Source organism: Wyeomyia smithii, chromosome 2, assembly GCF_029784165.1.
Source record: "Wyeomyia smithii strain HCP4-BCI-WySm-NY-G18 chromosome 2, ASM2978416v1, whole genome shotgun sequence".
Lineage (NCBI taxonomy): Eukaryota > Metazoa > Arthropoda > Insecta > Diptera > Culicidae > Wyeomyia > Wyeomyia smithii.
In genome coordinates, this window is record NC_073695.1 from 14,204,912 (window position 1) to 14,219,471 (window position 14,560).

At 41.2% G+C, this 14,560-nt stretch overlaps 2 protein-coding genes across 6 annotated transcripts in view; one reads left to right on the top strand and one right to left on the bottom strand.

The window, feature by feature from the left end:
- Nucleotides 1–14,560, top strand: part of LOC129725720 (uncharacterized) — a 500,714-nt gene that overhangs the window by 401,719 nt on the left and 84,435 nt on the right. The window lies entirely within an intron of this gene.
- Nucleotides 9,289–13,572, bottom strand: LOC129725719 (protein DENND6 homolog). 2 transcript variants are annotated; one of them, XM_055681830.1, is made up of 2 exons: nucleotides 13,202–13,572; nucleotides 9,289–12,795 (listed from the first exon to the last, which is right to left on the bottom strand). In XM_055681830.1, the coding sequence occupies exon 2, from the start codon at nucleotides 12,735–12,737 to the stop codon at nucleotides 9,375–9,377; it is 3,363 nt and encodes a 1,120-aa protein (XP_055537805.1). In that variant the 5' UTR covers nucleotides 12,738–12,795; nucleotides 13,202–13,572; the 3' UTR covers nucleotides 9,289–9,374. The 2 variants fall into 2 exon arrangements, with proteins under 2 accessions (XP_055537805.1, XP_055537806.1); XM_055681831.1 differs by lacking the exon at nucleotides 13,202–13,572 and adding an exon at nucleotides 12,917–13,111.

Here is a 14,560-nt window from a genome sequence, read left to right on the forward strand (position 1 = left end):
GCGACACATACTCGGCCTCCATTGAGGACAAGCTCACGCATGTCTGACGCAAACTAGCCCATGCAATGGGTCCGATACCGAAGAAAAATTTAAACCCTGTAGTCGACCGTCTGCTAACTTGATCGCCGGGCCAGTCGGCGTCAGAGTATCCGACGAGACTCCAGTAATCGCGAACACAGACGGAACACGACGAGTGATTAGACAAGACACTTATTGCTCTTACAGATATAAACGGATAATATTAAAATAACCTTTCGTATACCGGTTTCGGGCCATACATTGCCCATCGACAGGACGAGATCCCATGTCCAACTGGTTAAAATTCTCGTACGTTGTATCGCACGCGTCGAAGAGAGTGAGCTGGAGATTTTTTTTCTCCCCGTTGTCAAGGTGAAGAGAAATGAGTGGATCGGCGCATCGTCATCGTTCATCAATGGTTGTTTAGATGTCGCAATGTACATTGACTCCCAGGCATTGAGGAGACCAATTTTACTGATGCTTTTAATCAGACCCGCGTTATCCCAGTCTATCTCGTGTTGGTTAATCACTGTATGTATTGCTACACTGGATTCACTAGTTTTGTTCGTTTCTACTGCTCTTCTATGCTCTTTGAGCCGCACTTTAATTTTTCTTCGCGTTTGCCCGATATACACCGCGTCGCAGTCTTTGCACGGTATTTTGTAAATTCCAGCGTGTTCGTCTTGTGGAACTTTGTCTTTCAGGTTGACCAAAAGTTCACGTAAAGTGTTGACACTTTTATACAAAAATCTTCAAACCCCTGAATTTTCCGGCATTAAAGTGGTGGCGTCTTGTCTGTGTTTCTTCCTTTTGTGCTTACGGAGGATTTTATCTACAAATTGTTTGTCATAGCCGTTCAATTCGGCTGCTTTGTATATTGTTTCTTTTTCTGCCAAGAACTCTTCTTCTTCCATCGGTATGTTGAAGATGCGATGGGCCATGGAATGAAAAGCGGCCTGTTTTTGACCGCCGAAATGATTCGAGTCGGCTGTGATATACCGATCTGTTGAAGTTGGCTTTCGATAAATTCCGAATTTTAGCTTATTGTTGTCCTTCCGTGTAATAAGCAAATCAAGGAAAGGAAGTTTTTCTTCAACTTCTTTTTCAACCGTGTACTTGATTGTGTTGTGGCATGAATTAAGAAAGTCGAGAGTTTGTGTTAGCGTGCGTTCCTTCACCAAGGCGAATATGTCATCCACATACCGTTTCCATACCCGAGGGAAAAGTTTATTCCCTTCAGCTTCACCCTCGAAACTGGACATGAAAATCCACATCCACACCGCACTTGCAGCTTCGTGAGCCTGTTTGTCTCTCGCACTTTTATGCTTAAAATTCTCGTCCCGGCGTTTGCTTGGATAGACAACCACCTCCTTCTAGTCCTTTATAAAGTATCCCGGTTGTTTACAAAAGAAACACAATTTTCCTTTCCGTGCAACTCGCTTCCGAAAGTGAGGTGTGTTAATGGTACATTGGACCAGTCCATTTTCTGTAGGACAATGACTGAAATTCCTTTTTATAAGAATAATTTGTACATTGTGAACCTTTTTTTCATTTACGTAGCATTCTCTCATGTTCCAAGTTATGAATTAGAAAATGGATTAATCAGCTATTGTAGATATAATTGTTTCAAGACGTCAACTCTTCTGTAGAACAGAACAGAACCGTCACTGTAATGGTCTCCTGGCCACACCATTCATATGTGTCTTTCTCATAAAGTAGCTTCGAATTCACATCCGTGTGATAAAGTAGGTATACCTAGACAGAGAAGGAACAGTGATCGACTCCTGGCAGTTTCTTAACGAGCATTACTCCTTCGTTGTGCTGAAATATTTCCCTCTGTGCGCAAGACGTTCGACTATTCTTTTGTCAGCTGGTTTGCAATGTTGCTGATTATCACAATGAAGCTTCATTCACTCTATATTCTGTTCGCAGCAGCCTCATAAGCACCGCATGGGAGAGGTTCTTCTCTCGTGTGCGAGAGTATGCCTGCTTTGAGTGAGGGTTAGAATGTTTTTATTTCCCGTTCTACTGACATTCTCTCATTCTTCGCCAAGTGCTTCTTTCGGCAAACCGAATAATTACAACTCACCCGTTCGTTCGCTACTATGTGAAGCGTGGTCGTTTCGAACGCTCGCCTGCAAGCCGAAGACCTCACGAAGAGTGATAATTCCCACTCCCTGCGAATGCTCCCTATGAGCATGAGCATGAGCATGAGCATGATTGACCGCCCGCGGTTGCCACTCCGTTATTGCCAGATCAGCAGTAATTACACAGAGAACCAATAGATGATGCTTGGGACCAACATGCATCCTCAATGTGTAAAAACTGGTGACCTGATTCTGTTTATTAGGCAATACCAGCGCCGGCCGCATCCGAATGCAGGTCAAAGAAGGAGTTTGTATAGGAAAATGTTGACGTGATACTCGCTTTATGGAAGCCGAGAACACCTCTGCACTTCCACGAGAAATCACTGGGATGTTGGAGAAAGGGCAAGGTATACAGCAGGGTTCGTTTTGGTAAACGATGCGCTGATTTCGAGCGTCGGGTTCTTGAGAACAAGTGTCGCGCCATTACATCCGCCACGATATTCATAATGCGATTCGAACTTATTCAGTTTGACAATGTAACACCGCAACAATAAATAGTACGCAAGGATACTGGATCTTTGACTGAATTGAGACAACTTCAAATAATTGAATATCTCCTCGTTAGGTGATACTCTTTATACCGAAAGCTATTGCGCGTTGGTGATCTATCTAAAGATAATACGGCCTCATGAGAGGTATAAACGCGGTGTCTCTAGGGGTTCGGTCAACCGGATATTTTCTATCTAACAGATCGACTAACGACGTCCCGCGAAAAACACACCTGAAAAACGAAATATTAAAATGTTGCGCGCTTATTACGGAAACGAACCATGAGTATCATTCTTGCCAAACACCGCGATCCTCTGCGTACGACGCGCGCGAAGTAGCCTTTGTCACTCGTAGCAACCAGCTATTTGTCAATCCCGAGCACACTTCGGCCGACGCGATTCTTTGTAAGGTATACATCGTGTTTTCGTTTGTCACGATATTTATCGAACGAACGAAATTTTCGGCTAAATGGTCACTATGAGACATGAACAAGTATCTGGGTATACCCCGCGAAATCACTTCATTTCGAAAACGTTCATATGAGCAAAACTCGCCCGAGCCGGAAACGCGGTTGGTGAATGCGCGCGCTTTCGGGGAAGCGCTTCGCCACCGGATGAAATGGCTGCTTCCAGGAATCATCATATAATTTTACTGGATCATGTATGGCACAATTTGAACTGATCTTCACACATTTATGATTGCAGGTTCCAGGTCACGTCTTTCCTCACTTGGCTCCAGTTTGCAATTTTTATTTCAAACTGCATAACAATATTCATAACTACACTTTTTACCTGCAGAGGGACGGTCCGAAAACAGTGATAAACGAAAAAGATCCACGCGCAATAGCGAATAAAATGGGGATTGTAATTCTCTTCAAGTTCTTGGGCACCTAAGCACGAGAAACCGCAAAAAAAAATTGCGAAATGACACCAAAAAATCACAAGCGAAATCTTTTTACATTCACTCGCGGTCGCAGGTTGCTACGATCAATCTCCCTGCGAATGCTCCCTATGAAGCGATAAACTCGAGTGCGGTGCGCCAGCGGCTGGCTGGAACAAAGCCGTGTAAATGAAATCCAAAACATTTTCGGTATAGGTTGTTCACGCCAAGTTCCAAGCTAGGATAGTTTTCCAGTGAAATGAAACCGGTCATCAAAATTGATTCATTTTTCGTAAAGTTCTGGTCATTTAAAATTTGATAGAGTTTTATTTATCTCAATTATTGTGTCTACCCGCTGTAAAAATCAGCACACTTTTTTGGCGCAACAATATTGTTGATTTTGATTTTTAGTGAAACTAAAAATTGTTTGTTGGCTAGGAACTTTAAACTTAAACTGTTCCCAGTTAAACTAAACAATTACCAGAGAATTACCAATAGACTGCCGCTATGCATGTCCATCATATTATGAGAGTTGGCAAGCCAAAGAAAATGCATTTTATTACAATTCCGTATCATTGCTTTTTATGAGATGGTGCAAAAAGTTTGGATATTTTTTTAAAGTTCTCCAGTAGGTACTATGTTGTCGAATTCATCTGTTCTTAGGAAACTAAAAACTATAAATACCTTTTTAGTTACCATTTTTTCTCAGAAACTCAGTGACACCCCGGGGTGAACCTTTACACCACCCTAAACAATGCTAAATCTTGTCGAACAGCAACACCCAACAAATACCTAGCGGCAAAAGCAACTCCTGGGGTAGGGTAGGTGAGGTCTCCTTTTTTTGGGTCTCCTCCAGTAATAGTAGTCAGCCTATACACCAGAGAGACGCCGAGACACTCACCGTAAAGGCAGCTGTCAACATCAAAACGGGCGATCTGTATAATTTTGCATTGCCGTTATCCGTTTTGATGTTGACAGTTGCCTTAACGGTGAGTGTCTTGTCATTTCTCATATCTATTCGCGTTGACGGTGTTGCTGATATTTGTTTGGTTTTTGCATGCGAAAAAGAAGGAAGGAAATATTTTTGCTTTTGTCATCACGCACATTTTGACAATTGCATATGAGAGTTCACGTAGGTGCGAACAGCCTTCAAAATCTCTTTCAACGCGAATAACCCGAATAGGTTAACTATCCAGTAACCAGCCGCACTGACTTGTGCTCACCCTTATAAAATCGATAATTATCGTTAACGTCAAAAAATTAACGATAATATCGATGTCCGGCATTTATCGATATTATCGATAAGTATCGATAAGTTTCCCATCACTATAAATGAAAGGCTATTTGCTTGCGTAATATAGAGATTATATGAGCCGTTGCGGAACAGAGTGGTCTATAAAAAATTTTTTTCGAGAGAGTTTTTCGCTTAAACCACATCTACCCGTAATACCGAACTTAGGACATGATGGTAATTTAAAAAAAAAACAAGCTTTAAAGCTTATTTGAACCATGTTGAAATTGCGTTCCGGAACAGAGTGGTCTACGTCGGAGTCTATGTGTATATAGAGTCGCGCGAAGAGAAAATCTATCGTTTCGGCAACACAGTTTTTGTGCCGTTTGTTGCCAAGAACTATACAGTTCTGTTTTCCATCACGCATAAGCGAAAATCATTTTTCGAAATTCTCCACAAGGTACACATTTTTGAAAGATTACACCGGCAATGTTTTGTTAAATTTGAGTGAACCAGTGTACAGGTTTAATGTTGGATTGAAATGTGTAAGTCAAACTTCGGGAAAACACATATTCTTTATTACGCTCAATTACAACACTTTTCATCCACTCCTAACACTATCACCTTGTTTATTTACATTGCTCGATTGGTACCCTCGTTTGACACTGATTTGGTTCGTTTGGTTTCATCTTTGCGGGACTCTTATTATAAACATAGACTCTGGTCTACGTACATTTATCGATGTACCATTACGTACAGGGGCGGATTAAGGCGAAAGCGAAGCAGGCGGTCGCCTGCTCGTCAATCATTGGAGGGCGCCAAATGTGGGAGCGAAAAGATTAAAAACCAAAATTCAAACCACAATAATAGTTTGAATGTTCGGCAAATTAAGTTGATTATTTTTTCAGGATTACTCATCGAGTCCATAAAAAACGCTCTCAATTGTTTAAATTTGTTTTTTTTTATACAATACAGGTCGGGCTTGATTATTCGGAATGTCAAAAAAAAATTCATTCCGGATAGACGAATCACAGAAAAAAGAAGCAAAAAAATAAATTGAACAACGATTATTTTCACTCATTTCCAACATGTCTCAAAAATGTCAGTAGTGACGCAAACGGTAACATCAGTGCACTTTGCAGAAATGAAAACCTGCAAAAATCGTTGAAAATTTGCCAAATATGTTTCTTTCTAGAATAAACACCATGTCAAAAAATTATTAAATCTGCTATTTTTTACTCTCACTAGTTGACGAGAAGTCATGATTTTTAAAATTGATGATCTTCTGATCATTAGAGCTTCACCAAAGTTAGCCTTGATCGATTGAACTGGAAACTCTTTCGTCAAGTTTCTCTGTGTCAATTGAATTTGTTCTTAATTCAAGTATTTCATTTTTTTTTTCATTTTTATTCTCAACGGCTGAACTGATTTAGCGAGTGATGTTCAAAATTGATTACAGTTATTATCATGTTGGTATTAGCTTGTCGGCATTCTAGAAAATTACCAAAATTTTAGATTGTCGTGATTTGTCTTTATGGTATTACTGTCTTGCTTGCTAATTGACGCTTGTTTTTCAAACAAACATTACATATTCTATCTTTCCAACCACAAAATAATTGAAAAAAAAAAGACTCAAATAAAAACATAATTTACGCTTTTATAAATTATTAGGATATATTTAATAAAGTATAATTGATTGGCGAAGCTTAAAAATGTGCAAAATTTGGACAAATATAAAAATTACTTTCTAGCACGCTGTTCTTCTATTGGTTACATTTTTATTTTAGTTACTTACAAACCACCCCAATGAAAAACAAGTTTAAGATTCCTAATGTACATTAAAATAGAACTCCATATTCTCCAGAATATTCCATATTAAGCCCTCGGTTGCTCAAAAAAAGTCCCAGAAGATCGATTTTTGGCCAAAAATATTTTTTCGGGATAACACCAGTTCTCGACGTTTCAGGAATTTTGATGGCATTTGGCATCGAAGAAAAAGGAGTTTTGAATTAACGCGGTTTTCTCCGGAATATTCCATATTAAGCCCTCGGTTGCTCAAAAAAAGTCCCAGAAGATCGATTTTTGGCCAAAAATATTTTTCCGGGATCGACGTTTTAGGTATTTTGAAGGCATTTGGCATCGAAGAAAAAAGAGTTTTGAATTAACGCGGTTTTTTAATTAATGCTTTTTTTTACGCGGATTTTCGAATTAACGCTGTTTTTACGCGATATCGCGAAAATTCATAAAAAATTTCACGGGTTTTTGAATACCGCGGGTTGGGAACCAAAAACTTCTGAGTATTAATTGAAAAAAAGACTTATTAAAAAAAATTTCCGCCCTTCGAAAGATCAGAAATAACCGTCAAAGAGGACAATTTTTAATACTGGTCGTAGAGCGTCTCGGGTTTTTTTCTTCTAAAACCTTTCTTGGTGGTTTACTTTACGCGGATTTGTGAATTTGATTTTTTCCCACGTTTTTTTACGAGGGACGTTTCCCCCGCGTAAAAAACCTGACTGTAAACGAAAAAACGAAGGGGGCGCCAAATTAAGTTTCACCTGCAGCTCAAATCAGTCTTCGTCCGCCTCGATCACGTGTGACGTGTGATATGTAATAAGCAGCAGATGCAATGTAGTGCAATATATCACATGTGATTTATATCATGTTGCATATGATATAACACCATGTAACACGTAGAATGTGAAATAACATGTGCTCCGTTTTTAGGGAAGATGAGATGTGCGAGGGCATGCGCAAATTTTTACTGACGTCCTTGCATAAGTTTTAGTCTAAGTTCGTTTGTTTCGGAAATATTGAATTTACTTCTGAAAGCCCATGCATTTTAAATTCGTTCACAACCATCCCCATATAAACGAACGATCTTTCAGAGTCTAAATCAATCAAGCAACGGTATTTGCTTCCATTGATTTCTTTTACTTCTTCCACCGCATCCAAAAGTTTTGGCTACAGATTTCCTCTTCCACTCGGCGGGCTCATTACTACGGCCAGTTGCATTCACTACGAATTTTCAACTAAGCTTCAACATGAACGCTCGTCGATTCTACTTCTTGCAGACGATGGCTTCGCTTCGTGAAGAGCGAAAGACAACGAGCAAAACGGAATAGCAGAGAACACGAACACTCGCTGCTTATAAACAGCATGCGGCGATTCAAAACGAAGGCATTGTTCGTTTCGCTCAAGAACAGATACAAAAAGAGCTTTTTCCGAACTAGCTTGGCCAAGATGAGTGCTTATGAGTGGTATGAGGTAAATATCAGCAACACTGATGGTTTGGAGTTTTAGAGTAAAATTTAAATATCCTATCAACTGAAAGTTCATTGGTTTTTTAGACCTATTCCCGATTCCACTTCGAGTGAGGTGACAAAAATTACCTCCGTGAAGTGAAATTTACAGTGAACTGAAATTGAGAATAGGACAAGTGAAATGAGAATGTTTCCCAGCTCAAAAGTCCCAGGAAGTCGAATTTTCCGTTTTTTTTAAATAACATCAGATCTTGACGTTTTCGGCATTTCTAAGACATTTGACATAAAAAAAAACTTTTTCTTCGGTATCGAAAAATTTCATGACTAGCGTGCATTTTTTTCATCGCTGAAAAATTGAAACTTTGACCACTTTGAGGCAAGGATCCAATTCTGATTCATTTCATTACTGAAAAATAAGTCCAATATTTACCATTAGATCAAATTAATCAATCAATTTTCCTGACTTATCCTTTCTTCATGGAATCATTTCACCGTTGATGGTCGCGAAATAATTCCACGCGAAACGTCGCTTTTTCCGTTTTCACTTCAGTGATATGACACTCATAATAACCCAGATTTAACGCAGATGTCAGTTTGCGGCTTACGTGGGTCCCGTAATTGGACTGTATTCACTTCACTCTGATTTTACCGTGAAGTGGCTCCCGTAATAACCCTCTAATGCCCAAAATAGTTTTTAGACGGACTTCGAAAAAATCACTATGAAGCATTATAAACACTTTTTAAACTGTTTTTGAACTTTTTAGAGGTTTAACAGTCTAAAATTCAGATTATTTTAAAATTTAAGACCGTCTAAAGGCGGCACTGGGCACTAGAGGGATATATGTATCATAGTTGGACACATTTTCAGAAAAAAAATGACCGTTGTTATTTACTGATTGGTCTATAAGCCCATGCACCACGAAAAGGTTCAGATTCATGGCAGGAGAACACAAAATAAACGTTTCGTATCAATTTTGATGTTTTAGGCATTTTTGATATCGAACATTTTAAACATGTTTGACATTTGTTAAATTTTTTTAGCTGTCCTATCTTCTTAATTTTAACAATCGAAAAAAAGATTCTGGACCACCAACCAAAAACATGGTGTAAGATTGAAAGTCTGAGGCACTACTTCTCCATCGACTCTGTTGTAAAGGCGACGCATGGTTTTTTTCTATTCCGGTTTTTTTTTACAATGTTTAAATTTTTTTTCTCACCTTAAGGCTCTGTGATATATTCCAACAAAAACAAACCGAGCACCGCATTTCGAAACTAAAACTGTTCGCAATTAGCCTACAGATGTATATTTTGTTGCTAAGCAAATTCTTTTAAAAAAAAATAACATCTTCATCAGATATTGTTTAAAATCAGCTTCAAATCATCCGGCAGGCAGCGCTTCATGCTGTCCAGATGCCTGAGCAGCTGTTCGCGAGTATCCTTAGTGTTAAGTGGCACCGGCAGGGCCGCCATCTGGCTGCTGGTGCACAGGGTCAACTTCTGCCGCAGCCGCAAGATCATGTCGACTATCTCGACCTCGTGCTTATCCTTGACCCACTCGGTGAGATTGGACTCCGACAGGGTTTGCATGTGCAGGGCCTGCAGCGTTTGCTGTAGCTCGAAGTAGCGCGTATCGTACCAACCCTTAAAGTTGGGAGCACTAAAGAAGCGCTTGTACAGCCCTTCCCAGTCGCCTTTGCAACTTGAGGTTAACTGTGGGCCGCATTCCTCCAGGGTGGCTAGGAAGTCCTCCTGCTTGAACGGATTCGGCTGTGGAGCGGATTTGAAGGGTGAGATATCTTTTTGTAGTGGCATCAGGGAAGCCATGTAACGTTCCAACGGAATCATAAAGCTTTGCGTTAGTTCCAGCAGGTGACGGCGCAGTAGAGCGGACTGCACTGACGATGGTCGTTCGGTTTTGATTCCCAAAAGAATCTTTTTAATGAATGCTTTGTCCTTGCTGATGAATGGTTTGTACTGAGTGTAGACTCCCGGCGATGGATCCAGAAGCTTGTTGGTGATTTGTTTGATCTTGGACAGTTTCGACAGGGCTGCGGCTGTTTCCGAGCTCGCGGTGGGACCAATTTCGCCAACGGCATTACCGGCGGAGATTATCGATTGTTTCTGCTTCTGCTGCTGCAGCTGACTTTCGACACTGTCCTGCAGACGAATCGTGTGCGGCCAGTGCTGAAGCGTTTTGGCGAAGAAGGGATTCGTGACTCCGAGGATAATTGACGGGTGACCATTTTTGTTCTGGGTGAATTCTTTAAACTCGGTATCGTGAATCGTAAAGTAGGGACGACTTTCGGCGCAGTACGAAAGCGGGTTAATTAAACTCATCAGTGATTGTACCATGTGGGCGCAGTCGGTGGGCGAGGTTCCGGTTACTACGATGGGTTCTGCTATCAAAACCAGCTCCCACAGTAGATGGATATGAGGCAGGAAGAATTGGAGACTTTTAAAAATGTCGATTTCATGGATGGAAGCTATTATCTGCGTTTGGGGACTCGCGGTGATGGCCGTCTCTGGTTTGATCTTTTCACTTGCCGTGGCCTTACAGTTCTGCTTTGGAATGGATATTTCGTAGATGCTTCCCAGAAGATGTAGTGCCAGATTTTCGCCCGCCATAATCGATGGCCAATGGCAGATGTTATCGCACACCGTTTCCAGTGTGGGTTCACCAGTGGAAAAAAACGACGGAGCAATCAACGCGCATATCTCGTAAAATAGATTGATAAACGGGAGCCGGGTGAGCAACACTAAGCTTTTCTGAAAATATCCCCGCTTCAGCGAGGCATCTTTAATCTGACGAAAATATACAAATCCCCAGAAGTGGCCCGGATCTGCCTTATGCACCGGTAGACAGTGATAATTGAACTCTCGATGTTCTGCTCCAAGAGCTGAAGATTCTGAACCAGGCGATACACGCAGCCTAATGTGAAACTGCGAGTCTCCCATGCAGCCAGAGTTGGAATCCGGAAATGCTAAATAGCAAATATTCATTTTTTCCTGCTCGCTTAAGGTAACATGCTTTGGATAGATCATTTCCATTGCCTGTCCCAACTCGAGGTCAAATGTTACTATACAAATACAGTGCAGCCACTCACTGAACCGATCCCATGACCCCGCTTTCTCGTCCAGATCCAACGTTTTCTGGAGTGTAATCCTTTGTCTCTCCACCTCTTTCTCCTTAGCATCTTCCTCATGCTTTTCAGCTTCTAAAATCACTTTCTTATGTTCGTAAACTATCCTGTCTATTTCGTATCGCTCCAGGCGTTCCTTTTTCAAAGTAGCTTTCAGCTCAATATTTCCTTCGACAACTGCATGCAAAACTCCGTTAGTATCAATACTGAACAGCAACCCTACGTCTTCAATATCACCGAAAGTTCCCTCAATCAGCAGCTTCCCCAGTAAAATGTTATCACTAACAATGGCACTCTCCCCCTCGTACAGCAGTTGCACCTCTCGAAAGTTTTTCACTCGATGTTTCACTTTTAGCGGAACCGTCGAGTTTCTGCTAATGAGTATCCTCGGTGCGCAATCAGCGCAACTTTCCCCTATCAACGCGATCGACCGAGGCACAAGATCCAACCACAGAATGTCCTGAATCTCCGGTGATTTCTCTCCACTCAGAATGGCCGCTGCGATCGCACTTCCCACGACCACCGCTTCGTCGGAATTAATCGAACTGCTCAGCGAGCGTCGATCGAAAAATTCACTGAGCATCACTTGCACTTTAGGTATTCGAGAGGATTCTCCCACCAGCATAATCTCATGAATAGCGAAACGATCCTTGCGTGCGCGACGAAGAGCAGTTTCCACATGTAGCATCACCTTATCGAACAAGTCCCGATTCAGTTCCTCGAACTGCTCCCGACTAAGGGAAGAATTGAAGGCTTGGCCATCGAACAGATCTTCGATTTCGATTGCCGCTCGATTAGTGTACGAAAGAGTTCTCTTTGCCTGTTCACATGCTCCACGTAGTTTCCTCAGGCCTTCTTTATTGGTTGAGATATCCGTAGAATGTTTTTCCAAAAATTCTTTCGAAAAATATGCCACTAAACGATCGTCAAACTCCGAACCACCAAGCTGTTCACCAGATGTAGCCTTCACCTCAAACACACCGTTGTAAATTGTCAAAATCGAAACATCCAGATATCCTCCACCAATCGAGCAAACCAGAACAAACTGTTCCCCAATCACTTTCTTGTTGATACCAACGGAAATGGCCGCCGCTGTTGGTTCGTTGATTAACCTTAGCACCGAGATTCCTGCGATAGCCGCCGAATCAAGCATGGCTTGCCGTTGACCATCTGTAAATCCCGCCGGAACTGCGATCACGGCCGAGCCAACCTTCTGACCAAACTTTCGTTCGACCATGCTTTTCAAATGACCCAACACAACACCACATATTTCCTCCGGATAGTAGCCCTTAGTTTCGCCCTTGAACTGAACCTGCAGTTTGTTGTCCTTTTGTCGATGACCCAACGTTCGCTTCACTTCCACTACGGCATTCGCCGGGTCCCGCTCAAACTGCACCAGCGCATCTTCGCCCGCCAGCCGTGTTTTCTCGGTAAAGGCCACACACGACGGTATCCGGTGACATCCAGAGCCGCTAGCAATGATTTCGAATCTGCCGCTCCGGTACACTCCGACACTGGAAAAGCTGGTCCCGAAATCGATTCCAATTGCCAACGAGGACATCTTGGAGTCCATACTGTTTCCGGAGTACGTTGCTAATGTGTCATTTCAGGCGATTGCTGCTACGAATGGTCTGAAAGTGAGATAGTAAATAATAATATTTAACTAAGAATAATTGCAATTCCACTTGTATAGAATTAACATCAATTAAATCGTTTGCTTTTTCACTTATCTAAGCTGGACGGGTTGTTTACCCTTTGCGCTGCTGCAGGCTTTGTGTCATTTCTGCCACCAGCGAAGCTGTTTATTATAGAACAATCCGCTCATTTCATTTCTATCAGAATACATTTGCATTGTTTACATTTTACATCACGAATTGGACGTCAGCGGTGCTGCTGGCAGACGCATCGCGCATTTACGCAAATCGTCCAACACTTCACCGTCCCGTTCCTGTGTGGATCGATTTTGCAGAGCTGTAGTAGCTACCCCTGACCAGAAAAGAAAATGAAAAACGCACACAAGATTTGTTTATAACTTACATCCGCCAAAGCAATCGAACTTCACTGTTCGTCCATACACTCTCGAGCAATGCAACGCAGCTAATCCAATGCGATTAAAACAGGAAATGTTTTCGTTCGTATGCCCCACCAAAGGCGAAAACGACCTGACATGGGAATTTTTTCTTTGTCGTTGACTTTCACCTTCAAAACGGATTCACTGCTTTTGCGTCGCTAGACAGGTGAGATTTTATCTCGAACACACTACCGAACCGATCGGGCACTATTTTTAACCGGAATAATTGCGGTTTGAGGGAGTTTAAGCAGTAAAATTAAACTATTTTCTGAGATGTAGCAATCGTTATTCTTCTCACTTGCACTGGCACTGGCTGGCTGGTCGATGGGAAATTGACAAACGCACACGAACAAGAGTTCATTTTGACGTTTACATAATTACAGTTCAGTGGAACAGGCGCTGCACAACGTTGAGAGTGTGGGAGAAAAAGAACGCAAGAGCATCCGCAATGCCTGGGAAGAAGCGAGAGCGAGAGTATAGCTAACAGCTCATAGTCGTGCAGCAAGAGTTCATGCTGCGCATGTCATGATGCGCACCCTACACGTGGAACATGGAACTGGCCTTCAACGCAGATGGTTGTTGTAAAAATGGTATTTTCGAAAAGCTAGATTTTATACCATTATACGAACATTCGATCCGATTCGATTACCGTAAAATATACAGGACGAAGAAATTCTTCTTTGAGATCAAAACCACGTCAAATGATCTGAAAATACGCAAACATTCAATAGGCCATATATGATTTGGAAGAAATTAGAAACTGGGCACAAAACGGAGTGTGCGGACTGCAGCACGGTGTGTCCGAAGTGCCGGATTATCGTACTTTAATGTACCTCGGATTTTCTTTCACCAAAAGTTAGTTTTGGTCCTAACCTTTCAAAATCGGCTGGTTTCAAATAAATCCATAGGGGGAAATTTGGAAAAAAAATTGATTTGAATTTTTAGTGTTTTTTCAACCTAAATTTTTCGATTTGATTGGTGATCTATACAAATCGTGTAACATCAACATCTAGAAAATTGAGTTCCATTTCAACTACCTGCGTTTCTTTAATGAAAATTTTTACTTTTAACCGAATTTACAGTTATTACAGTCCCCCCACAATTCTGGATAACTTTAAAAAGATGTATGAATTCAAAAAAAAATCATTTCTGGCCAATTTTATTGTATATAAGTAATCAATAAATGTTTTGAGTTACAGAAATATGTAATCTTTCACTTGATTGAGTATTTGTTTCCATGTTTTATAAATATTTCTCAGAAAATATATTTATTTTATTACAACTCATCAAATACAAAATTATGGATCACTTCTCAGAGCAGTCCC